This window comes from Alligator mississippiensis, chromosome 1, assembly GCF_030867095.1.
Source record: "Alligator mississippiensis isolate rAllMis1 chromosome 1, rAllMis1, whole genome shotgun sequence".
Lineage (NCBI taxonomy): Eukaryota > Metazoa > Chordata > Crocodylia > Alligatoridae > Alligator > Alligator mississippiensis.
This window is the reverse complement of record NC_081824.1, coordinates 130420508-130445727: the sequence shown is the minus strand read 5'-3', so window position 1 is coordinate 130445727 and position 25220 is coordinate 130420508. Positions and strand designations below refer to the sequence as shown.

Sequence of the window (25220 nt, the reverse complement as noted above, 5' to 3'; positions counted from 1 at the left end):
TATTCCCTATGGACTCAGTGAAAGGTTGATTACCATCCTCTTTAACAACAACCCCCTTTGTATTTGGAAGCTGTTATCAAGCATCTCCACCTTCTTATCCCCCATTCTTTTCTTCAGACTAAATAATCCCAGATTTTTCAACCTTTTCTTGTATGTTATGTTTCCCAGATGTCTTATCCATTTTTATTGCTCTCCTCTGGCCTCTTTCAAAATTCTAACTTCCTTATAGAATACTTTTTTGTTGCCTTTTAAGGCCCTTGTTAGCTATATATCAATTTGTGCCTTAGCCTTCCAGATTTTATCCCTACATGAAAAGTTGTCTATTATTCATCCTTTGCAAATGAATAACAGACAGCTTGTACTCCTTTTTTAATTTTTAAGTCATTAAAGAGTTTACTTTTAGCTAAGCTGGTCTCTCATTGTTTCTAATCCTTTCCTCTGTGTAACGATAACAAGCTCTTGTTCTCTTACTACTGGCTCTTTAAGATACCGCTAACTCACCTGAACTAGTTTGTCCTCAGATTTGCCTCCTATGAGATCCTGCCCAGCAATTCCCCAAGTTTAGTAAAGTCTTCTTTTCTGAAGCCCAATGATTTTATTCTGCTGCTTTCCTTTCTTCCTTTCCTTAAGACCACAAACTTGATCATTTCATCTTCACTGTGACCTAAGTTGCTTTCCACCTTCACATTCTCAACCAATTCCTCCCTATTAGTAAGTAGCAAGTCACAAAGAGCTCCTCTTGGAGGTAGTTTTGCTACCATCTGCATCAAAAAGGTGTTTACAACACAATCCAAAAATGTGCTAGACTATCTGTACATTGCTGTATTACCCTTGTATCATATCATGATATCATAATACCAAATATCGTGGAAATTATACCCCTCACAAGCACCAGGCCCTGTAATTTAGATATTTCAGTGAGTGTGTTTTTTTTAAAGTCTCGTTCACCTTTCACCTCCCACTACTGGTTTGGTTTGGTGGTATATGGCAGACACGTACCAGGAAACTGCCTTTCATCTTTCCTCCTTTTACCTTCACAGAGATTTTCAACCAGTCAACCTCCCACTTTGTTCTGTACCTCAGAATAAACATGTGTGTGTTTCCCCCTATCTGTTCTTCCTAAACAAGTTATACCCACCCATGACGGTATTCCAGTAGACCTGTCCCATCAAGTTTCAATTATTCCAATTAGACTGTAATGTTATATATGAACTAGGTTCCCCATCCCTTCTGCTTATTCCCCATATTTCTTGTACCAATATAAACAGCTTGGACCATGGACAGATGTTGCATGTGCAACTATGTAGCCTTTCTCAATGCTTTATTACCTTAACTGTTTTATTTTTTACCTTAAAAGGGCTTTTTTTTTCACCCTAATATCTAGTTCAGGGGAAGGTAAAATATGGCCTGGGGGCCAGATCCAGCCCATGGAGGGATTTTGTCCAGCCTGTGGCAGGTCCCTCGGTACCACCCGGCCCAAGCATGATGGATAGCTCAAGCAATGCCGCATGCAACTGGTCCTGCCATCCCCGGGTGCACAGCTGGGCTGAGGCAGCATAGCAGCAGGTCTCCATTTCCCAGCAGCCCTGGAGGCACCTCCTTCTGGCTGCCACTGCTGGACCTAGCCCTGCTGCCCAGGTGCCCTCGCCCATTCACCCTGTACCCACTGCCAGGGACGGGACGCACACGGGCAGAGTGCAAGGCTGGGAGGCTGGGATGGAGCTGGGAGCTGGCAGGGAGTGGCATCCAGAAGTGGGATGGGCAGGCAGAGCTGGGGAAACCCTGGGATCTTGGGGTGATGACAGCATAGGCCCAGGGTAGAGCCACAATCTGCTGCCTGCACACCCCTGCAATGGGCATGAGTTCTGCAGGCAGGGATGTGCAGGGAGCAGATTGGAGCTCTGCCCCAGCTCCAACCTTGCACTGTCACCACCCCACAATCGCAGCCCTGACCCTGGACGCAGTTCCCCACCCACCCTTGCATCCTGCAGCTCCCAGCTGGTCTCCATGGAGACTCCGGGATCATGGGTCCATGACAGCACAGGGTCAGGGCAGAGCCCGATGTGATCCACCCACGTTCCTGCCCCAGCCCCATGGTGACTGCCTGGGAGCTGTGTGGACAGCTGCATCCAGGGCCAGGGCCAGGGCCAGGATCTTGGGGTGGTGGCAGGTCACATTTCTACAAATGGGAAATAATTTATGCCATTACTTTTTGCTTCTCAGTTTTCAAACCATCTCTCTGCACATCTCCAGATACCAATTCTCCTTCCAGATGCCTCAATTGATCCTGGAGACTTTCAACTTGTTTTTCTGCTTTCCTGGCCCCTTGCAGAGCATCTTGGTATGACCTGGTTTGAATCTCCAACTGTTCTGTCAGCTTAGCTATTTGGGCTTCGAACTGGGACATCATCTAGAAGCAAGCACACAAACAAGACAGACTAAGTTAACTGATACATAAAGGTCCAAGTCATAAAAATGCTCATCCCCAAAACTATTAAAAGCAGTAGAAAATAAATTCATTTTTCCCCAAATAAAAGTTGTTTTAAAGTAAGGGGGGGAAACCTTTGGTGTAACTATAAGAAAAAATTATAGAAGCAGCTAAAAAAGCTGCTTCCGTGAGTCACTGAATCAAAAATAGACAGTAACACTGAGATTATATCTAAGATATGCCCATGAACTGAAAGTAGATAGCTACTTTTTTAATATAAAAACTGCATAAACATTCCAAAGATGTTAACTAGCTTGAATTAATTGGCAAACAGTTACTATATTTACTCAAATCCAAGATGAGGTCCCGTGTCACCCCTCTCCCCACAACTTGGATTCAAGTACCAGTCTAGGGCAGGTGGCAGCTCAGCTCCAGCTTTGGCCTAGCCTTGGACCTAAATTCAGAGCTGAACCACCATTTTCCCCAGGCCAGGATGGCTCATTTGAGGGGGGAGGGGACTTGCAGCTGAGGGAGTATGGGGGAGACTGCAGGGTATATAGGGAGAACCTGCAGTCTGTCCCTGCCCTCCCCCCCCAGCACAACACTCACCCTCTGCTCCCATGCCCCTCTTACCTTCTGCTCTGGTTCCTATCCTGATCTGGCCCAGCCAGGAACAGCCACTGTTTCTTCCTGGCTGGGCTAGGCTAAGGCTGCTGCTGTTGCTGACTGCCCCAGAGGAGCAGAAGTACAGCAGAAGGTGGGATGGGGGCAAGGTATAGGGAGTAGCATTTTAAATTTGAAGCTGTCTTAGATTTGGATAAATACTATAATTCGAGTAAAAGTAGGCTCACCAGGTGCCTACAGACAGGTGGGGAGGCTGTTCTGACATGCTGTAATTATAGTGCGTAGGAACAGACTTGACTAATCAAGTCTGCTGGAACATGTAATTAGCACGCTCCAGCATCCTCTGCACCTCATGTATTCAGTATCTCCATGCTCCAAAATGGTGGCAAGGTGCTTTAAACCTTATTTGGTGAGCTTTAGTTTAAGTGCCTCTGCTGCCATTTTGAAGTGCAGGGACACTGATACACAAGACGCTGCAGGCGTTTTACTCAGAGCCACTCTAATTAGAGCTCCCCTCCCCACCATCCCCAGTGCACATGTAAAAATGCCCACAAACTCTAGTCTACACCTATTCTGAAAAAATGTTTTATTAAGGGGAGTTTAAAAATGTAATAGCATCCAGCATAGAATGTGTTACAGCTGGTCTTGGTCAACACTACAATGCATATCAAAAGAAATTCTTGAAACATGTCATGGTGTCCACGTTGGGTGCTAATTGTTTTTGAACAAATCACTTCATTAAATAGGTTTGCTAAATAAATTTCCCCTAGTATAGCTAAAGCCAAAACCAGAGGAGACAAAATTGTATGATATGACACTACACTAACAATGTGAAAGCTATACATACAAGATTTATTTCAACCAATTAACATAATTCAAAATTAATCACTCATAACCTGGTGCTCAACAGCAGCAAATTGCTAATTAAAGCACTGCCAAATATTCAATTATTTGGCCATAGTCAAGAAATTGCTTGCTTTTTTTCCCTACTTTTATAGCCATATAGGTATTTGGTCAAATATTTTATTATCTGCTCAGTTGCAGTTTCACACCCTGTTATTTATCCAAATACTTCCTTTATTTCTCCCATCTGCTGGCCTTGTGTTCACAAAGTAGCCTGCCCAGGCACAGAAAACTATGATTAATTCCAATGACAGTTATCACTGCATCAAAGTTCACCTTAAGATCAGCATTCAACTCCAACAGCATAATTTACACAGGTTGAAAAGGTTTTATGGAAATATAATTGATTGCAAAGAGAAAAAGCAGCAAACAAAATAGAACTGAGAGAAAACCACTACCCACCCACATGTTATTCAGCATCATATCTCATTAAGGAATAGATCTAGTCCTTTATGTCTGGCCCAGGAAAGATGTGCTGGTGGCACAGAACCCTCCACCAGCTGACCCCTTTGTGGCTCACTATGCATAATCAGATCAGTCCAGCCTCACCCCATTTCCCCTTCCCCTCTGTATACAAATGGACAGCTCCTTAGGCACAAAGGAAGGTTTTGTATTATATAAACACACAACCACAGAAACATCGTTCCTGAAACAGTAAAACTAGACTGAGTTTGCAGAACACAGGTCAGCCGTGGCAGTGATGGAAAAAGTGTGAATTCACCCTTGGGTAGTGAAATGTATATCTAATAATGCTAACTTTGAAATCTTTGGGAACTGGGTTATTTACTTCAATGGGGAACAACTAAGGCTTGAATCAAAACCTATTAGTGTCAGCAATAATTTCCAGACTTTAATGAGCTTTGCATCAGGTACAAGAGCATATCTACGCTGCCATCATGAAAGTGGCTACTACATTGTAACGTAGAGATATAGGTGAAAAATTGAAATTAGCTAGCTTGGGTATCATTAGCAATCTAACAACAGCTGCACAGATCAGCATTGGATAATTTATGTTGAAAAGCTTACTGACTCACAGCTGAAGGTCATTTTCTTCAGGCTAGTACAAACTTTTGGGGAAGGGTAGGATCTCCTCTGTGATATCACCAAAGACTCAATCATTCCACTGGATGCCACTTTATACATTGTACATTGTACAAAAGGGATTAGTTCACACTGAGATATAGTGGGATTCCACTTAAGCAAAAAAGATCAGCACAGATGTAGAATCTGCAAGAACAAGGGCCTTATTAAGTATTTTGCTTTATGATTTTAGTAGAGAAAAGCAGTTCACTACATAAAAGAAAAAAGGAGCCATACACGAGTGCTCCAAGTTAAAAACCATTTTTGATGGAGGAAGCTTTACCACAGAAATAGCTCTAAAAATGCACAACAGCTTTTGTACCTTGGGAAATGATGCAGTTAGAACATGCTCAAATCCATTCTGACATAGTTACTGCAAGGTCTGATCTTAATAAAGAACCTCTCCTGGGAGCCAAAGTCATCAAGAGCAGGTTTCACTTTGGGACAGGGCACACAGATTATTTCCTTTTTCTCTAAACCTAAGGCTCACGGGGACATGGGGCTGAAACACTAGGCTTTCCTCACAAACATATGATTTTTTTTTATTCTTTGGTATTTACTGAAGTTCATCTGTAAAGCCAAGGGAGCTAATCATTCCTCCCCAACTTTTTTTAAAATTTGTTCAAATGATTAAACTAACCACCTAATGGTCACAGAAGATAAAGAGAGGAGAAAGCAAGGTTTTCCTCTCTCTTCCCATTTTATTATGTTAAAGTTGTAATGTAAACACTGTGGAGGTAAAGAGTGCATCTCCACAATTTAACATTTGGATGGATTTTAAGTTTATCCTTTAGGCTACATTTCCTGGGTTTATAACTCTTGGCTTGATAAAAATTACATCATTCCTGAAAATATTCTTTGTTTAAGAATGAACATAAGAACATAAGTAGCGTGATACTGGCTCATACCAAAGGTCCATCAGTCTAGTATCCTCTGACTGTGGTACATACCAGATGCTTTAGAGCAGTGATTCTCAACCCTTTTAGACTCAAGGTACCCCTCAGAAAATGTCAGGTCTTAGTTTTCACTCCTTGTTTGATTATGGAAAAATAATAAAGTAATTGTTCTGCTGTAAAAATGGTGAAAGACACCAACAGGAGCTAATAGACACCAACAGACCCAAATTTTTTTAGCGCTATGTATTCCTATTTGAAATTTACCTATTTACCTTGTGAATCATGTTTCCATATCTCACAATGATAACATGGTGGGGCATCCCATAATACCCTTGAAAGGATCTCAAGACTCCCCAGGGTGCTGTAGGACCCTGGTTGAGAATCACTGCTTTAAAGGGAGAATACTTATCTACTTAAGTATTTACTCAGATCAAAGATAAGATTGTTTTCCCCCATTCAGCATGGAGAAGAAATCTCCTTGTCTTGGATTCAAGTATAAACTTGTACTGTGGTATCTTGGGGCCAGAGTCAGAGCTGCAGCAGTCTCTGTTCCTTCTCCCACTCTCCTGCTTACCATCAGGGCAGCTCCAGCCCAGGCACGGAGCACATGGAAACTCCATTGCCTGCCCAGCCATGGTTGCTGCATGGCTGTGCAGGGGTGCAGCTTGCATGTGCTCTGTGCCTGGAAGGGAACGAGTATGAGCTATGCCAGACAGTAAACGAAAGGGGAGGGATAGAGACTGCAGGAAGGGGAGGGGCTTCAGGGAGCAGGGGTGCAGGCACCACCAGGGAGGGGGGCAGGTTGCAGGGGGGACAAGTGGGAGCACCACCTGCCCCACTGCTGCTCTTCCTGCTTTCCCCACTGCAGTGGTGTGGGAACAAATTTAAGACAACCCTTCAATAATTAGATTGTATACATGGGAAATTATAATACATTTATAAATATTCCATATATAGAATCTAATTATTGCTGGCAGGGTGCTGTGCATGCTGACTGGGGCTGGGGCCATAGTGTGCTGCCCTGGTGGAAGTGGGTGGGGCTCGGCCCCATGCAGAGTGCAGCAGGAGCAGCTGCAGGCCAGGCTGGATACAATTAATTGGTGGGCACCTGACTGCAGGCTGTATGAAATCATCTGGTGGGCTGGATGCAGCTCACAACCTCTGCTCTACAACCTCCTGTGTCAATGAGTTCCATAAGGTAACTATGCATTGTGTAAAAAAAAAAAAAGAATACTTTCTCTTTTTTGTTTTAAACCTGTCTCGTGTTAATTTCAATAGTTCCGCCTATTTACTGTATTCTGGAAATTGGGACTTGACACCTTATCCTGCCCTCCATGATTTTATAAACCTATATCACATCCCCCCACCCAGGGCCATTCTTGGGGGGGGGGGGGTGAATTGGGGCGATTGCCCTGGACCACACACTTTGGGGAGGAGCCCTGTGGAGTCAGGCAGGAGCCAGGCGGAGCAGCCATAACCCTGCCCCTCGCAGCGTTATAGGGGCCACACACAGGCTAATTTGCCCCAGGCCCTGCACCCTGCTACGGTTGTCTCTGCCCCCACCCATAGCCTGATAATTTTGGTTGCCCTTCTCTGTATCTTTTCTAATTCCATTATATCCTTTTTGAAATGTAGAGACCAAATAATATTTAAGATGTGGGCATGCCCGTGGTCAGCAACCTACAGTCCATGGACTAGATCCAGCCTGCGAAGCCACTGTGGCATGGGGCTTCACTAGCATTCAGCACCAGGGGACTTTGGCTGTGGGCCCTCTGCCCATGCTGCCACAGGGAGAAGCACTGTCTATGGGCACTTTCCCTATGCCACTGTGGGCAGGCCATAGTGTCTACCCACCTCTGCCCTGAGACTAAGAAGTGATCAGCTGTGGATACTCCCTGTATCCTCTATGGTAAAGATGGATGCAGTGAATTCATTTAGCTTCTTGGCTATAGCTTATCATCCCTCATTGCCCCTTTTATACCTTGGTCATTTAATGGTCCCACAAATTCTCTAGCTGGCTTCCTGCTTCTGATGTATTAAAAAACAATCTAGTGATCTTTAGCATCTTTCACAAGATGATCCTGAAATTCTTTTTTGGCCTATTTTATTACCTATGTACATATGACCTGCCAGAATGTGTGTGATTTCCTGTTTTCTTCACTTAGGCATGCCTCCAGATTTTGATTGATGCCTCTTTGCTTTTGATAGCCTCCTTAACTCTGTCATTAAACCATGCAGGGTTTTTACTGGATTGCTTAATATTTTTTTAATTTGCAGCACACACTTTTCCTGAGCCTCTAATATGATGTTTTTAAACAACTTCCAGACTGCCTGAAGATTTTTTATACATTTTTTATATTCTTGGCTGCTTTTCAATTTTTTTTTAAACTAAATTGCTCATTCTTGTATAATTTTCCTTTCTAACATTAAATATTAGCATAGTAGAATTTTTGGCTCACACCCTCAGCAAAAGCACTGAATCTGATTATATTATGATCATTATTACAGAGCAGTTCACCTACAGATACCTTTTGAACCTGGTCCTGTGTGTTAATCAGTGTCAGAAGTGCCTCTCCTACTGTGGGTTCCAAGATTAATTGTTCTAGAAAGCAGTCATTTATTGTATCCAGAAATATTATGTCTATATCTCAGCCTGATGAGGTATTTACCCAGTCTGTGTGAGGCACAGACAGAGGCACAGAAAGACATACTTGAAATACCATGGTTCTTACCTTGTCAACATATTAAATCAATTTGTATGCTTAGTGCCTGTAAGAAAACATAATGGCCTGAACTGGAGAATTCACTCTCCTTTGCCATAACTACTAAATCAAAGTAACTGTAAAAAAAAGTAATAGTGACACTTTATACTAAAAAACTACTCTTCTTTCAGAACTCTCCAATAATTTGGGCCTGTAGTTTTAGGTACTCTCTCTTGATGGCTTGTCACTTTTTCAATATGGAGACCTACGCCTTTCCAACAGGAACCTCAACACCTCTATGTGCATTTACCGTGTGATACTCCAAATACCAAAAAGGACCGTCTTCCTTGCACCATTATTTAAACAAAGATGACAGCCCTCCCCTTATTATTTGCCTTGTATTTGGATTGCCACATACTTAAATGTCTACCATTTTAAAGCTTTTCTAAGTAACTTCCAGTGACCAATTTAAGTTATTTTAAATAACGTTGATTAAACTGTTACATGACAACAAGAATGAATATCACAAAATAATAGATGCATGGAAATAAATTATGGGAAAAAGGTTCTATAGAAAAAAATGAGCAAAAAACTGCCAAGTATTGAAACACTGTAGGGACTGGACTAAGTGAACCTTGAGGTCAATTCCAACCCAATGATTCTGTGATTATCCACAGCATACCAGGAAGTGCCTTTGCTCTCCCCCTCAGCTTAATGCTGTCTTTTTGAATGGGCTGGAAGAGAATTCACTAAAATGGTAAGCAAGGTGCACTGGAGATGTCCCTGGGCATATGGCCTTTTGCTGGGCTAATTTTTCATACCATTTCTTCATCTCTCCAGCAAAAGAATTAACAATTATAGCAAATCCATTTATTTTACAATAATCAGCTAATCAGACTTCAGGATGGGAGCAGGATCTGTCCTTTTGCAAGTTAGCAATATCCCTAGAGCATGCTTGAATACTAAAAAAAGTTGGAGGACTTGAAATAATTTATAATTTCTAACAAAAGATAACATTTAAAAACTTGCGGTCAGCTTTTACTGAAATACTGTATATATACATTACCAGCAACCTCTGCTAGCCAACTGATGAAGGTAAAAGGCAGAGATCAGAGGACAGAAGTGCATTTAGATGTTTGGGCTAATCCAAAAGCCTACCTCCATCCTACAAGCAGTGAATTTATGGGGAATCTTAATTTCTAATATAAACCTAAAACACTGCAAAGAGAGAATGAAAACCCTTAACATTTGAGTAATAACAGCCCAGCCTTGATGTTTGTATCAAAACAATGAAAGGAATGTACATCATGCTGGATTCCGTTAATACAGATTTTTTTTAATGTTAGACCCTAACATAAAATAATAGATGGAAAAGCATTTTAGTTCATTTCATTTTTTAAAATGGTTGTTTGCAAACACTGCTATTAAGTTTAGTGATATTTCAGATAACAACTTAGACTTGTTTTACTAATTTATAGGAACTATGAGTCACTGTTTGGCAAAGGCCATATGAACTTGCTAATAGTGGGTAACGTACCCAACGCCTGCTCCTTCTTAAGGATAAGAAAAATGAAAGCAACGTTTCTCTACAAATGATAAAGATAAAACACTAAAATATTCCTGAAGACAAGAAATAAGACAAAACAACGTGAGTAACATGAAGGTTTATCATACCTAACAGTGGTATCAAACACTATATTCCTTGTAGTTTGTCTCACAAAAAAGTTCTAAAACAAGCAAGCAAACAAAAACAAAAATGCATTGCATTGTTGTCCAAACAAGCATGGTGTATTAACCACCTTACAGACAAAGGCACCAAAAAATGACATTGCCCTGTGTCAGCAAAATGCACTTAGAAAATACTGAGTAACAGCTGCAAATACAATAACCCAAGCAAGCAACACACAGAAGTGATAAGACACCAGACTCGTGAACAACTTAAATCACTGAACATCAACCTTAATTTAACAGCCCCCAGCTCTGACAAATTCAACACAGCTATTATAGCAATCGAGACTGGCAAGGCTGCCAGACTAGATAAAATATTCCCAGAATTTGTTACCAAGCTCAGAACCACAATGAAAATACAGGACACCCTCGCTATTCGCGGGTTCGGCATTCATGGTTTCAAATATTCACGAATGCCAAACCCACATTTTAAATACACTTTATACACTTACAGCAGCTCCTCAGGAGCTCCACACTTGCTGGCGCTGGGTTCTCGCTGCCAGGCTCCCCTCCCTCGCCCCCAAGCCACCGGGGGCACTGCGTTCACAAATGCAGACTGCATTCGTGAACGCAGTGCCTTATTCACGGATTTCGCCATTCATGGGGGATACGAGAATGTATCCCCCGCGAATGACAAGGGTCGCCTGTATGGCTTCAGACATTCATGTATAAATGTCTGGAAAGTAACTGACTTCAAAAAATCTGGAGAAAAGCTAATGTCACTACTATCCTGAAACCCAGTAAACTACCAGAGGACCCAAAGAGCTACCAACCCATCACTGATCCCCAGTTCCCAAAAGAACAAGCTGGCTTTCAGAAAAAAGCAGTATACCATTGGCCAAGTTACATTACTTGCATCTGAAATAGAAAACAGATTTGAAATAGGGCAAAAAATAGGTGCAGTCTTTATCAACCTTACAGCCGTCTACAACGTGGTATGGCACCAAGGCCTCAAATATAAACTGCAGTCTATGATAGATAACTGCAAGCTTTGCACTTTCATCATGAACATGATCTCCAACAGATAATTCAAGCTCATTACCAGCCAAGGAGAAAAAAGCAGAGTATAAACTTTGAAGAATGGAGTCCTGCAAAGGTCAGTGCTAACACCAATATTTTACAATGTATATACCTCAGACTTCCTCCATACAACATCTAATCCAGCAGCTGCCAAACTGTGGGTCACAACTCCAAATAGGGTTGCAACATCAGTGGATGGGGCCGCGGGGGTGGAGGGCTATGGGTTGGGAGGAGCCATGCTGAGGAAATGGGGCCATAAATGAGGTCATGGTGAGAAAAAGTTTGGGAAGCACCTGTCTAAGCAATACATGTACCCTGATGCTGTTGCCATAGTATATCAAGGAATAGACAGTAGGGATGTGCGAAGCTTCAGTCACCGATTTGATTTGGACAAGATTTGTCCTGATTCAGTGGCCGAATCATCAAATCCAAATCAAATCGGGAGACGCATTAAAAGCTCCAACTCAATTCAAAGCATCTGAATCGATTCAGAAAAGATTCAGCAATTCAGAAGGTGTTCTTGCTTGCTGGGAAACAGACACTGAGAAGAGGGAGGGAGGGGAGGAGTGCGGCAGGACTGCTCTGATATTGACATCTGTAGCGGGCCAGTGACTGTGATCTTTCCCTGAGTTCCCTTCCAATCTCAGTGCTCTATGGGAGGGGCATAGAAACAGCATATAAGGCTCTGTGTGAAGCCTCTCTCTCCTTTTTGTGAGCTGCATGTCTGTGAGCAACAGCGTGTCAAAGGTCCTGGCTTCTTAGTCAGTCTCTTGCTAGTCTCTCTTCTTGGAAAGGATTGGATACATCTTACTAATTACCCTTGCCTAGAATCCCTCTACTTATCTGTATCCAAGGGAAAGCACAGTGTTGTCGATGTTGGCACCTATATATATACATATTACACACACACACACACACACACACACATTAAACACATACAAGATATATTACACGCACACACACTTTCCATATATTACACACAGCAAACATTAAGAAGCATGCTGGAAAGGCAGGTACCAGGTCTTCTAGCAGGGGAGGGAGAGGGGCTAGAGTGGGTAGGGGGAGCAAGTTTCCCTGCGCCCAAACTTAGATGCACCCTCTTCCCTAGCAGCCATGAAGCTTCTGCTGCTAGTGGGAGCAAGGAGGTCCCTGCACCTGCACCACCTCCACTAACACCAGAAATAGCCACCAGCACCAGCATGACAGTCTCCTCCACCTCAATTTCAGCTCCAAGCATGAGCCTCCCAGTGCCAGAGGAGGAGCTGGATCTGGAACCAGGGGAGCTCAGTGCCATAGCCAGGGAAATTCTGGGGAAGAAGGGGGAATTTGAGTTTGTGCTACATACCCCTCAAAGTTCCCCTACAGGCAGGTCTCTTCTGGAAGGCACTTCGGAGGAGGTTGTGGGGGCAGATGGCTCAGCTTCCCCTGTTTTTGTACCTCTGCCTGCTGAGGAGGGGAATAAGGCAGGATCCCTGCCCCCAACCCAGAAGCAGGGGGGTAGTGTAGTATGGGATCATTTTGAGTTGGCAGATGATCCCAGGTATGCTACCTGCCAGCACTGCCAAAGGCAGATCAGCCGGGGCAAGGATGTGAAACACTTCACCACCATGGTGAAGGCAGCACCCCCTTGCCCTTGTTCCTCCTCAGCCTGTCACCAGTAGGAGCATGCCCCAAAATAAGTCCCCCTCTTGCTTCAAAGCCTCCATCCCCATGAAGCAGAGGCGGACCACCCTGGAGTGGTGGGGGAAAGCCGCAGACAGAATGGGGCACATTGCAAGAGCAAGCAAGGTCTCCCAGAGGATTGGGGAGATGCTTGTTCTGGATAGCCATCCCTTCTCCTTTGTTAAGCATCCAGGGTTCAGGCAGCTCATGGCAATCATGGCCCCATCCTACCAAGTGCCCACACACACAGCCTTTAGCAGGATGGTGGTGCCCTCCCTATATGAGGCATGCAGTGAGTATTTGAGGGAAGAGCTGTGTAAGGCAGGTCCACAGGTATCCTTGCACTTTGTCTCGGACATCTGGAGGAGCTGGGGTGGAGATCATGCCCACCTCTCCCTCACAGGGCAATGGTGTGATCAGTCAGGCCATTAGCAGACTCTCTTTCAAACAGAGGTGATGGATGGGTCCCACGCGGCAAGGGAGATCATGATGGCCATGAGCCACCTGGTGTTGGGGTGGCTCATTGGGCAGGGCAAGCTCACCCATGGGTTCATGGTCACAGACAATGGGGCCAACATGGTCAAGGTGGTCCATGATGCCAACTTTGTTGGCATCCCCTGTGTTGCACACAAGTTCCACCTCATATTCAGGGACGCCTTGGGTGGGGACAGGGCTGCTGGTGGTGGTGCCTTCACTACCACTACCAGCCCACTCATTTCAAATGCAGGAAGGTGGCAGGCTACTTCTGCCAAAGCATCAAGGGGTGTAAGATGCTGCGGATCAAACAGACAGAGCTGAGCATCCTGCAGCACAAAATCATGCAGGATGTGGAGACTCAGTGGAGCTCCACATACCTGATGCTGGAAAGGCTGGTCGAGCAACAGAAGGCCATCCATGAGATGGCCTTGCTTGGGGAGACTGGGATCAGTGGCCCCCTTAACAAAACTGAGTGGAATACCATCACCCAGATCTTGGTGGTCCTCAAGCCATTCCTCAAGGCCACCGAGAGCCTCAGCACTGACAATGCCCTCCTTAGCCAGGTGATCCCCATAGTGAAGAAGCTTGAGAACCAAGCGGAGAAGTTTCGGAAGATCAATGTTCCTGGCTGGGCAAGCCGCTGTCACCAGAGGTGCAGGCACTGGTGAAGTAGCTGAAGAAGAGCTTCAAAAACCGGTCGGATCCATTGCGATCCATTACGGTCCATGTGCTGGCAGGCATGTGTGATGCGAGAGTGGAGGGGAGTATCTGCAGCAGCAAAACCCTTGCACCCAAGCAAAAGGGTGTTCAGCATTGCTGGGGATGTTATGACACCCCACTGCGCCTCCTTGGATCCTGGTTTGGTGAAGCAGCTGGTGTTCCTAAAGGTGAATCTGCCGCTGCTGAGGTTCTCCAAACTCCACATGCAGATGAAGTCAATGCCACCCTCCTCATTCTGCACCTATTTGTTTTTTTTATATTCTTTGATAACCATTTAATGCCCCACTCACAGAGCTGGAGGCGGCAGTTTAGTTTATCATCACCCAGCAAGGGAAGAACATCTCCCTGCTGAGCTCCAATGCCAGGATGAACTTGGAGGTATGGACTGGGGCTATGGGGAAGGAGAAAGCCCCAGGTCCTGGGCATGACCTAAAACTGCACTCTGCCATGGTTGGGAGGTCTGGTGGGACTGCCAGTGGCATGGCAGCCTGAGAAAATCCCTGGTGAAAGGCGGGTAGGGGGCATCTTACAACCTCCAGCTACCATACACATTCACAGTCCTGCCTAGGGAAAGCCTAGACCTGCAAGATCTTTGAGAGGCCTGAGGCTTGCTGGTTGCAGTGGAGTTGTAAAGGAGGGAAGGGAGAGGTAGCAACCAGGTAAAAGTGGAGGCCTGTCTACAAAAGGTGTTTTGTAAATGCCCTTTGAGGATCAGGACTGAGAGATTGGAGAGAGAGTGGTTTTCTTGTGAGAAATGTGCCCCCACAGGTAATTGGGTGTTCTTGTCTTTAATAAATGTCCAGTGTGCATTCATTCTGGTGCACATTTGTTGTTTGGTCCCTCCTATGTATTTTCCATCAGGGAATTTGGTGCACTGGATGAGATATATCATGTCTTTGGAGATGCAGCTGTAAGATCCAGGAATGGTGATGGTTCTATCAATTGTGGATGTACCAATTGTGGGGGTACTGGAGAGATGCTGGCAGGTTGTGCATTTCTTGTCATGGCATGGTCTGGATCCATTCAATGCGTGTTGAGCTGCAGGAAGTTTGTTTCTGGTGATAAGGTTAGCGAGGTTCAATGCTTGTTTGAATTTATAAAACACCTTTTGTAGACAAGCCTACAAACTGCACTTCATAAATCTATTGGATATAAAAACTCATGGACTCAATATAGACATTGGATTTATGACACATTATAACTTGCCTGACATCTGACTCCCCAGGTACCTCTCCACTTCTACTTCCTACATCCCCCTTCCCCTTTCTCCACCACTCCCAGCCTGTTGCTCACCCCCTGACACCTCAATTTACATTTTCACTAACTGGCTTTCTTGCCTCTGGCTTCTTTACTATTCATTCCATCCAGGAAGAGCACACACACCAACTGCAGATACTTCCTCAGCCTCACAAAGGGTTTTTATGCCGAAAGCTTGCCAAGATATATTTCTCCAACTATTCAGTTTGTCTAATAAAAGATATCAAATCTACTCAAAGAGACTTGCCTGCCTAGTCCTTAAATCAACACAGCTACAACCAGAAAGCCAGTTAACACACACAAGTGACACAAGTTTTGCTTTCAAAGGTTTGAGGTGCAGTTTCACAGAAACTCCTGCACCTATCTCCTTGAAACTTGGCAGGCTTCACACCCTCAGAAGGGGCTACCATCCCTTTAGTTTTCATCCAATACTGCAAAAAATGACAAACCTATGGGTATTTTAGTGAGCCCCCATTATAGTCTATGGCCAAATCACTGAATCACACTGAATTAGCACTGAATCTTTTTAATCCAATTCAGCCAAATTGATTCGGGACAATGATCCAAATCACCAAATCAAATCACTGTCCCCTGAATTGGGAAAATCTGAATCGAATACTGGTCGTTTCACACAGGCCTAATAGATAGGCACGTAGATCCTGAGGTGGTGCAGAGTCACTTGGAAGAACTGGATGCCTTTAAGTCGGCAGGCCCGGATGAGCTCCATCCGAGGGTGCTGAAGGCACTGGCCGACATCATTGCAGAGCCACTGGCAGGAATATTCGAACGCTCGTGGCGCATGGGCCAAGTCCCAGAGGATTGGAAAAGGGCTAACGTAGTCCCCATTTTCAAGAAGGGGAGGAAGGAGGACCCGGGCAACTATAGGCCAGTCAGTCTCACCTCCATCCTTGGTAAAGTCTTTGAAAAAATTATCAAGGCTCACATTTGTGAGAGCCCGGCAGGGCAAATTATGCTGAGGGGAAACCAGCACGGGTTTGTGGCAGGCAGATCGTGCCTGACCAATCTAGTCTCCTTCTATGACCAGGTTACGAAACGCCTGGACACAGGAGGAGGGGTGGATGTCGTATACTTAGACTTCAGGAAGGCTTTCGATACGGTATCCCACCCCATACTGGTGAACAAGTTAAGAGGCTGTGATGTGGATGACTACACAGTCTGGTGGGTGGTGAATTGGCTGAAGGGTCGCGCCCAAAGAGTCGTGGTGGATGGGTCAGTCTCGACCTGGAAGGGTGTGGGCAGTGGGGTCCCGCAGGGCTCGGTCCTTGGACCGATACTCTTCAATGTCTTCATCAGTGACTTGGACGAGGGAGTCAAATGTACTCTGTCCAAGTTTGCAGATGACACAAAGCTATGGGGAGAAGTGGACACGCCGGAGGGCAGGGAACAGCTGCAGGCAGACCTGGATAGGTTGGACAAGTGGGCAGAAAACAACAGGATGCAGTTCAACAAGGAGAAATGCAAAGTGCTGCACCTAGGGAGGAAAAATGTCCAGCACACCTACAGCCTAGGGAATGACCTGCTGGGTAGCACAGAAGTGGAAAGGGATCTTGGAGTCTTAGTGGACTCCAAGATGAACATGAGCCGGCAGTGTGACGAAGCCATCAGAAAAGCCAATGGCACTTTATCGTGCATCAGCAGATGCATGACGAATAGGTCCAAGGAGGTGATACTTCCCCTCTATCGGGCGCTGGTCAGACCGCAGTTGGAGTACTGCGTGCAATTCTGGGCGCCACACTTCAAGAAGGATGCGGATAACCTGGAGAGGGTCCAGAGAAGGGCAACTCGTATGGTCAAGGGCCTGCAAACCAAGCCCTATGAGGAGAGACTAGAGAAACTGGACCTTTTCAGCCTCCGCAAGAGAAGGTTGAGAGGCGACCTTGTGGCTGCCTATAAGTTCATCACGGGGGCACAGAAGGGAATTGGTGAGTATTTATTCACCAAGGCGCCTCCGGGGGTCACAAGAAACAATGGCCACAAGCTAGCAGAGAGCAGATTTAGATTGGACATTAGGAAGAACTTCTTCACAGTTCGAGTGGCCAAGGTCTGGAATGGATCCCAAGGGAGGTGGTGCTCTCCCCTACCCTGGGGGTCTTCAAGAGGAGGTTAGATGAGTATCTAGCTGGGATCATCTAGACCCAGCACTCTTTCCTGCTTATGCAGGGGGTCGGACTCGATGATCTATTGAGGTCCCTTCCGACCCTAACATCTATGAATCTATAGGACAGAACTGGAAAATAAACTGAGTATTGACATGGAACTCATCACTGACTATCTCCATACGTGGCACTTAAAACTGAGCATCAATAAATCAGTATCATCACACTTCCACCTGGACAATTGCCAAGCCAAGGGCACACTGAATATCAGAGTACATAACCACATACTTCCCCATGATCATACCCCAACTTACCTAGGAGTCGCATTATACCATTCCCTCACCTATAAACATCACATGGAAAAAGTCAGTAGTAAAGTCTCTGCAAAAGTAGCCTAAAGATGTTTAGCCAGCTGTAGCTTCCTGTGTCTTTCACCTGTGAATCGAGGTTGTGTGGATTTTTCTGGCTTCGCTGTAGCTTTAAGGAAGGAACAGGATTGTTAATGTACTGGACCTCAGTCAGCACCCCAGGGGGGTCTCTCCTGCCATGTCTTGCTGGAAAATTAATGCTAATGGGGAAGAAGATGGTCTATCCCATCCCTCCTGATACCTTCCTTCAGTCGTTCCAGTTGTCCTTCCTGCTTGGGGCTCCGCCTCCCCTACACTGCGCCTAATGCCAGCCAAAGATGTTGTTGTCTGGGCCACCAGCATTGGTTTTATGCCCACTTTGTATTCTTAACCCTTTTCATTTATTATGGAGAGATCGGGACGTTATTTGACCCGATTATTCCCAGCTGCGCTCTGCCTTACTTATGTGTCTCGTCGGTCCCAGTTTGTCGTGTTCCTTGGCGTCTCGCCCTTGATCTGAGTTTTATGCCCACCATGGGTCATTTGTTCGTCAGTCCTTTCTCTATCTGGTCCCGCCAAGATCCAGTCTGTGCTGTGGATCTTCGAGATCCACGGAGTCTCCTCTGGTAAGTTATAGAGCCATCTCTGGCTCTGACGCTTCAAGCAAACCCCCCCTTGGGGTAGCTACATACTGGGGGAACAGAACCTCACCCAATTTCCACTGGTCCCCCCTGGTGAGTTTGTAAATGGCCACCAGATCCCTTCTCAGCCTTCTCTTGTGGAGGCTGAATAGATTCAGGCCCTTTAGCCTCTCTTCATAAGGCCTGCCCAACTGACTCCTGACCATGAGAATGGCCCTCCTCTGGACCCTCTTAATGCTAGCCACATCCCTCTTGAAGTGCGGCACCCAGAACTGGATGCAGTACTCCAACTGCAGCCTGACCACTGCTAGAGTGCCAGCTCTAGCAGTGCTGATGGCAGCAGTGCAGTCAGCCATCACTGCAGTCAGCCATCATCGCAGCTGTGGTTATTTTTGCTTCTCTCTGCTTGAAAAGAAAAACTAGATCAATCCGTTTCATTTTTTTTTAATTGAAGCCAATTTTACTTGTAGATTCTCATGAGAAAACATGTTTTCATTTATTTAGTTTTATAAGGTTTGTATGCCATTTAACTTTCTTACTCCTTATAATGCCAAGCTTAAATCTGTTAATTCAAAAACATCCAGATCTAAAAACTCCACAAAACCGAAGTGGGTTAAACTATATGACAGCAGAGATTCAAAACTGATGCCTACTATTATCTTAGTTACAAGTTTTCTTTTAACACTTGTACTTAAAATTCTGTGACAGAATCATATGTATATAGAATCATAAATCAGAAGGATGGAATGGACAAAGCTCAAGATATTACCTGTACTAGGCAGGATCAGGTATGCCTAGACCATGGATAAGCAACCCCTGGGATGGGTGCCAGAGAATGGCATTCAAAGGCATTTTATTTGGCATTCATGGATGACAGGGAAGGGGCCATGGCTGTGCTGCTACAACAAGGAGTGGGCCCCTTGTGGCTCCCCTGCTGTCCACGCTGCACACTAACATCTCACAAGTCAAGGTTACAGATGTTCTTGGCACTCCACCCAAACGCATTACTGAGCCCTGGCCTAGACCATAACTGTTGGATGTTTGTCTAACCTAGTCTTAAAAGTCTCCAATGAAGAAGAGCCCTCAGCCTACCCAGGTTATCAGTCTTCTCCTGTCTAGACTAAATAAAACCAATTTCTTCAATCTTACTTCATAGACCATGTTTTTAAACCTTTCCTTATTATTGTTGCTCTCTGCTAGATTATTTCTACTTGGTCTAAACCTTTCTTTAAAGCATAACACCAAACACAAGACAGAATTCCAGTTATGATATTCTTTAGGATAAAGTACAGTGGAATTACCTCTGTGTCTTACATAGAGCACATCTGCTAATACGTTTCAGAATGACATTTGCCCTGTGTTGCAAAAACATCCTATTTTTCCACTCATAATTCAGCTTCCTATCTCAGGCAGGGAGTTGTACATGACCTATGGGGTCCTTTCCAGCCCTTCTCTATGATTCTATGATTCTCTATGACTGTGATCTAATGCACCCCTGAGACCTTTTTCTAAAAGTACCACTGCCCAGAAAGTTATTCCCCATTTTGGATTTCTTTTTCAATTCTGTTTCTTTTTCAATTAATTCCATTTCTTTTTATGCACAGCATTTTGCACTTGCTTTATTGAATTTCATCTTGTTTTCAGACTCCCTCTCTAATTTGACAAGATCATTTTGCATTAGTATGTTTCCAGTCAAAATATTTGCAGCCCCTCCCAAAGTGGTGTCATCCAAAGTTTTTATAGACATACACTACATTCCACAGCCAATTTGTTAATGAAAATATTGAGCAGAACAAGAGCCAAGAGATCTCTTAAGAAACTTCCTCCAAATCCTCCCCAGATGGACAGTGAACCATTAATAACTATTCTGATTTTTCACTTGTGTACCTAGTCTTATGGTGATTACATATAAACTATAAATCTTGACTTATTTGAACATCATGCAGAACAGTAACAAAATCCTTCCTAAAGTCCAGGTATAGCACACCTTTATGCACTACCCCCACTATCCTGTCAAAGGAGGAAATTAGTGTGGTTCCTCCTAATTTGCTTTTAACGAATCCATGTTGCCTGGTTTTGCTCAAAAATACTTCTCCTTTCTCACAAAATGAAGGAGCAGTGCTCCAAACTACCGCAATAATCAAGATGTTTCTAATGTGGTTAGAATTAGAGCATGGGTCTATTGATCAAAAGACTGAATTTTAGCTCTGCCCCTAGCACAGCCTGACCATGTGTCCACTGGCTAACTGCTTAACATTTCTGTGCCTCAGGTTCTTTTTTTTGTAAAATGAAGCATGCTAAGATATTCAGAAGATGAGTGCTATTATCATCATCTTTAACAAAGTGAATATCCAATCAACAGAATGCAGCTTTTAATAGCAAAATGCTATTTGGGGAAACAAACACATGACTCTCAAGCAACTGAGAGAAGGCAGTACCTGTAATGAAACACAGACTAAACCTGCTGCCTGCCCAATGGAGGGTGAAAAACAATTGCAGATGATAGCCTAGCATGATCAGTTCACAAGCCAGAGCAAAGTAACAGCCAGGAACAATAAGTGGTGAAGCAATTCCACACGTTCTGCATGTACTGTACCACCGGCACAAATAGACATAAAGTGGCTGGAGAAGCTAAAGGACAGATGCAGTGTGAGACTGTCATACAAAAGGCACAAATCATTTAAAGACAGTCTTTCCCATTAATTAACACTGGGCTTAAATCTGTTCTTTCAGAAGCATCCGAATTAAGCAACATCCCACTCAAATGGATTATCCAAAAGACAGCAAACAATCAACAAACACTCACATGAGATTTTCATTGGAACTAGAATATTCATTGGAGAAGCATGCCAATGGTGATGACAATACCTCATGGTGGATTAGTATAGGAAAAACTGAAAGGACACCTCCATTAAAAGTTGCTCTCACGCTTCCTTTCCAAAGGATCCTTTTCAGTTGCGTATAATTCTCTCAAAGACTTGGTTACACTAACTCTCAAAAAATCAAGGAAAGAGTTTCATCAAAATTCAGCTACTTTGTCAAGGACAAAGTAAAAAAAATTCTGCTGATAAAATCTTTTCATAACTTAAAAAAAGTATCACCTTGGTGGACCATGCTGGAAACTTAAAATTTGGCAAGGATACAGACCCTAAGAGATGTTTTTCAGTGATTCAGTGAAAAATAGTTTTTGATTTGGCAGTTATAAAGGTTTTTAATTGTATTTCCTTCATATGTCTAATTTTTTATTAAACGATAAAACATATCTGCCAATGTTCCCTTGGCACAGCACATGCACACCCTCATAAATGGAGTAGAAACTTCCATGGCAGTGATGATCTTTGTGCAACCATGTGCCTGGAAGCACAGCAGTACTTCGGTTTTAATAGAATCCCCCCTTGCAACCCAAGTGGCTAGCCAAAAGTTGGGATCTTGTAGGACATTTAATTTTATAGACAAAATTGGTGATTGACATTGACATTTTGGTGTGATTTAGTTTGTTCACAAGAATATACGAAGTCCTGCTTTCTTGAGCACAGAAGAAACTAGGGGCTGTTTCCCTCCTTGAAGCTCCAGATGTCCTCTAGCCAGCACCCCAACCCAAAAAGGCCTACTGTCTAGGCTTCTTCCAAGGTCACACATCACTGCTATACAAGCTGTGGTTGAAGACACCTTCTCTAATTCAGTGTACTGTCCTTTGCTGTCTGAACTCTCCATCTCATCCACTTATGCCTATATTCCTTCCTAAACAATGCCAGCTGAAGTCCCTCAAAAACATTAACATTTTTGAGCAGGCTTCCATTTCCCTTGCTTCGTGTGAAAATGTATACTTTGCTATTTCTTATAGCTACCACAAACAAAGAGCTGCATTTGGACCTATCACGCATGTCCCCACATTTAGGGGCATGCACTTGTGTGACAGAGGGCCTTCCCGAGGCCGGTCCAAATGTTGGCCCTCCCACCTGTCTAGGGCAGTCCACTCACCTGACTCACCTACCACAACTTTCTTGGAACTGACTAGTTCTTCATAGGTGGGAGGCTGCCCATTTATTGGCAGATGCCAAGGGCATAATATACTGTGTCCCATGACTCACAGATGGCATCCAAACAGTTGACTCACACTTAGCCCTTTCCAGGGCCAAACTCTGCCCCTATGCTGGGCCTCTTTCACATCCCATAACTGGATCCCACTCACAATACCCCTTTTACTGGATCCCACTCATTCTCGCACTCAACCTACGGCCCCACTCAGGCCTCCAGTGTCTGTTGACATACCTGGACCCAAAGCCTGTCCCCTCTACAGGGTAACCCACCAGGCCATGGGGGCTGAGGCTTTATAGCACCCCATCCTCACCTTTCACTGGGGAGGCACAGCTGTGGCGTTTCCCAGACACTGCCCAACCACAGGCAGCCCCACCACACCATCCAACCCCAGCAGTGTAGTTTCAGGTCTTACACAGGACCAGGAACCCCCTCCATCCCCATAGTTCCTACTCTAATCTCTAGGTATTCCAGGAGCTGTAGTCTTCAGGCTGAGTGATGTTGCTCTTCTAGCTCCCTAGGTGTACCTGCCAGCTCTGCTCCTAGGGTCTGGGCTCATACTGAGGCTGCCCAGCCCACCTCCACTCTGGTGGCCCCCTTTTGGTCATGTGACCATCTAATTGGGCCAAACTGCACTTGCCAGCTAATCAAAGCCTTCCAGAAACCTCTTAAAGTAGCAGGCACAACTTGTGCTCTCCCACAGCTTGCAGCAGCAAAAATAGTAGCAGCAAAAATTCGTGCTGCTACTTTTTGCCGCAGTGCACATCCCTGAATGTGCGCTTTGGTGTGGGGCAAATAGTTCCGCTTCGAGAAGACTGGCCTTTCCTGCTCCTCCTGGCTCCTGGCATGCTGGACGAGCTAAAGGACAACTAAAGAACTGGAGATGCTCTGGCCAGCAGCCAGTATGTCTCCTGGGAGGACCAAGCCTCTGTGTCTGCTAGTATATACTCCTTTCACATGCGCCACACTTTTTTCATGCTGCTTTTTTTTTTTGCTACTGTGATTTCCCAATAGCAAAATTTGCAACACAGGGCACATTTTAACATTCAGGGCATGCAGTTTGTAGTGCCACAAAGAGGTCTGTGATGCCACAAACTGCACATGCCTACACATCTGGATGTGACTATCAAGTTTATCTCATCCAAAATAAGATCTATGAGATTATGGGATATGATGTATGTCACAACCCAATGATTTTAGTGCCTCGGCACGATGGAATTTTCCCGCCACATGAGAGTCTCTTGCACAGAAAAAGTTTTCTGCTGCAACAGAAAACCCCGGTGCAAGAGAGTTCCCGCCATTCGCATGCAAATTTGTGTCCCGCTATTGGCCAGTTCTAAATTATTCCTACGTGGCGGCTAGTAATTGGCTTGCTGGCCGTATAAAATTTTGTGCGACTTCTGCCCAAATTGGAGAACTTTGAGCATGCTGCAGAGTGCCTCTAAAGATATCTGACTTGCGGCTGAGCTAATCGATAGTCTGATCACCTATTGATTCTTCTCCCCGTCGCCGAGTGCAATCCTTCGACGTACCCTTTCCCTGCCGGCTTAATTTGTGGACAGATTAGCTGGCCTGAGCCTTGCCAGCTGGAGCAACTCGTGGAGTTGTTTAAGCGACCAGACCACCTGCGTCGTGGCTACTAGCGGCGTAAGTAAAGTTTTTGCAACCAATACGCTTTGTCTGCCTCTCCATTCACCAGCCCGCCCAAATGACCGAGCAGTTTGTATATCACCTCAAGTTGGCTCTGGCCGTCTGAGACATGGCGACGAGGATGGGATACAAGGGCACGGTGATGGAGATGAGTCTAATTGGGTGCTGCCCTTGGCGCACCGGGATCCACCGCGTAGAGAATGCAAACAAACTATGGGCGCATATCGCCTACCACCAGGCGGTAGAAGGGGATGAACGGAATATTGATGGCTACTTCTCCATAAAGAAAGAAGAAGCAGTCATAAAAGAGTGGAGAACTAAACTATCCCTTGGGGAGTTCGGATGCATAATGGGGAGCGACCGGGTCTATTATCGACCCCCGGAGGAAACATCAACCATATCCCTAGCCGGGGTGAAGGCGCAGAAGGCAGAAAAGCTGACCCCCGCTCAGGAGTTCACTCAATGCACCCGATACTTAAGGGAAGGAGGGGAACCCACCCCCACGGACTGGTTCAACTGTCCGGATTTGGTGCCTGGGTCGCGGGGTCATGAGCTTCTCGTTCAGCTCCGGGAGGACCTGGAGACCAAGGGCCGTCACGTGCCCAAATGGGGTTTAACTAAATGGAAGAAGGGAAAGATGATGAATGTGTTGTTCCGTACAGTAGCGGGTCTACTAAGGGAATACGCAAATTTAGAGGTTCAAATGCATACGGCGGGCAAGGAATCGCTGGAGCAGACGGCAGAGAACTCCAGAGCGGCGTTTATTAATAGCGCCGGCCGCATGATGCCACTGACAGAAAATAGCGCCGAAAGAAACGCGAGCCATCCGGGAAACCCGGAAAAGAGGGGCGGAGCTTCAGAAGACCCGGCAGGGATCCGCCTAGCGACTCCGCCCCCTGAGGTGACGTTGTTCCCAACGGCCCCGCCTCC

The 25220-nt window shown here is 45.1% G+C and overlaps 1 protein-coding gene across 3 annotated transcripts in view; it reads right to left on the bottom strand.

Annotated features, from left to right (window-relative positions):
- Positions 1 to 25220, bottom strand: part of CCDC170 (coiled-coil domain containing 170) — a 124075-nt gene that overhangs the window by 28271 nt on the left and 70584 nt on the right. For all 3 annotated transcript variants that reach the window (XR_002090546.2, XM_014605499.3, XM_019488311.2), the window contains one exon: positions 2210 to 2410. Coding sequence is in view for 2 of the 3 variants with exons in the window: in XM_014605499.3 (XP_014460985.1) it covers positions 2210 to 2410 (201 nt within the window). In the remaining variant the exon portion in view is untranslated. The remainder of the gene's footprint in view (positions 1 to 2209; positions 2411 to 25220) is intronic.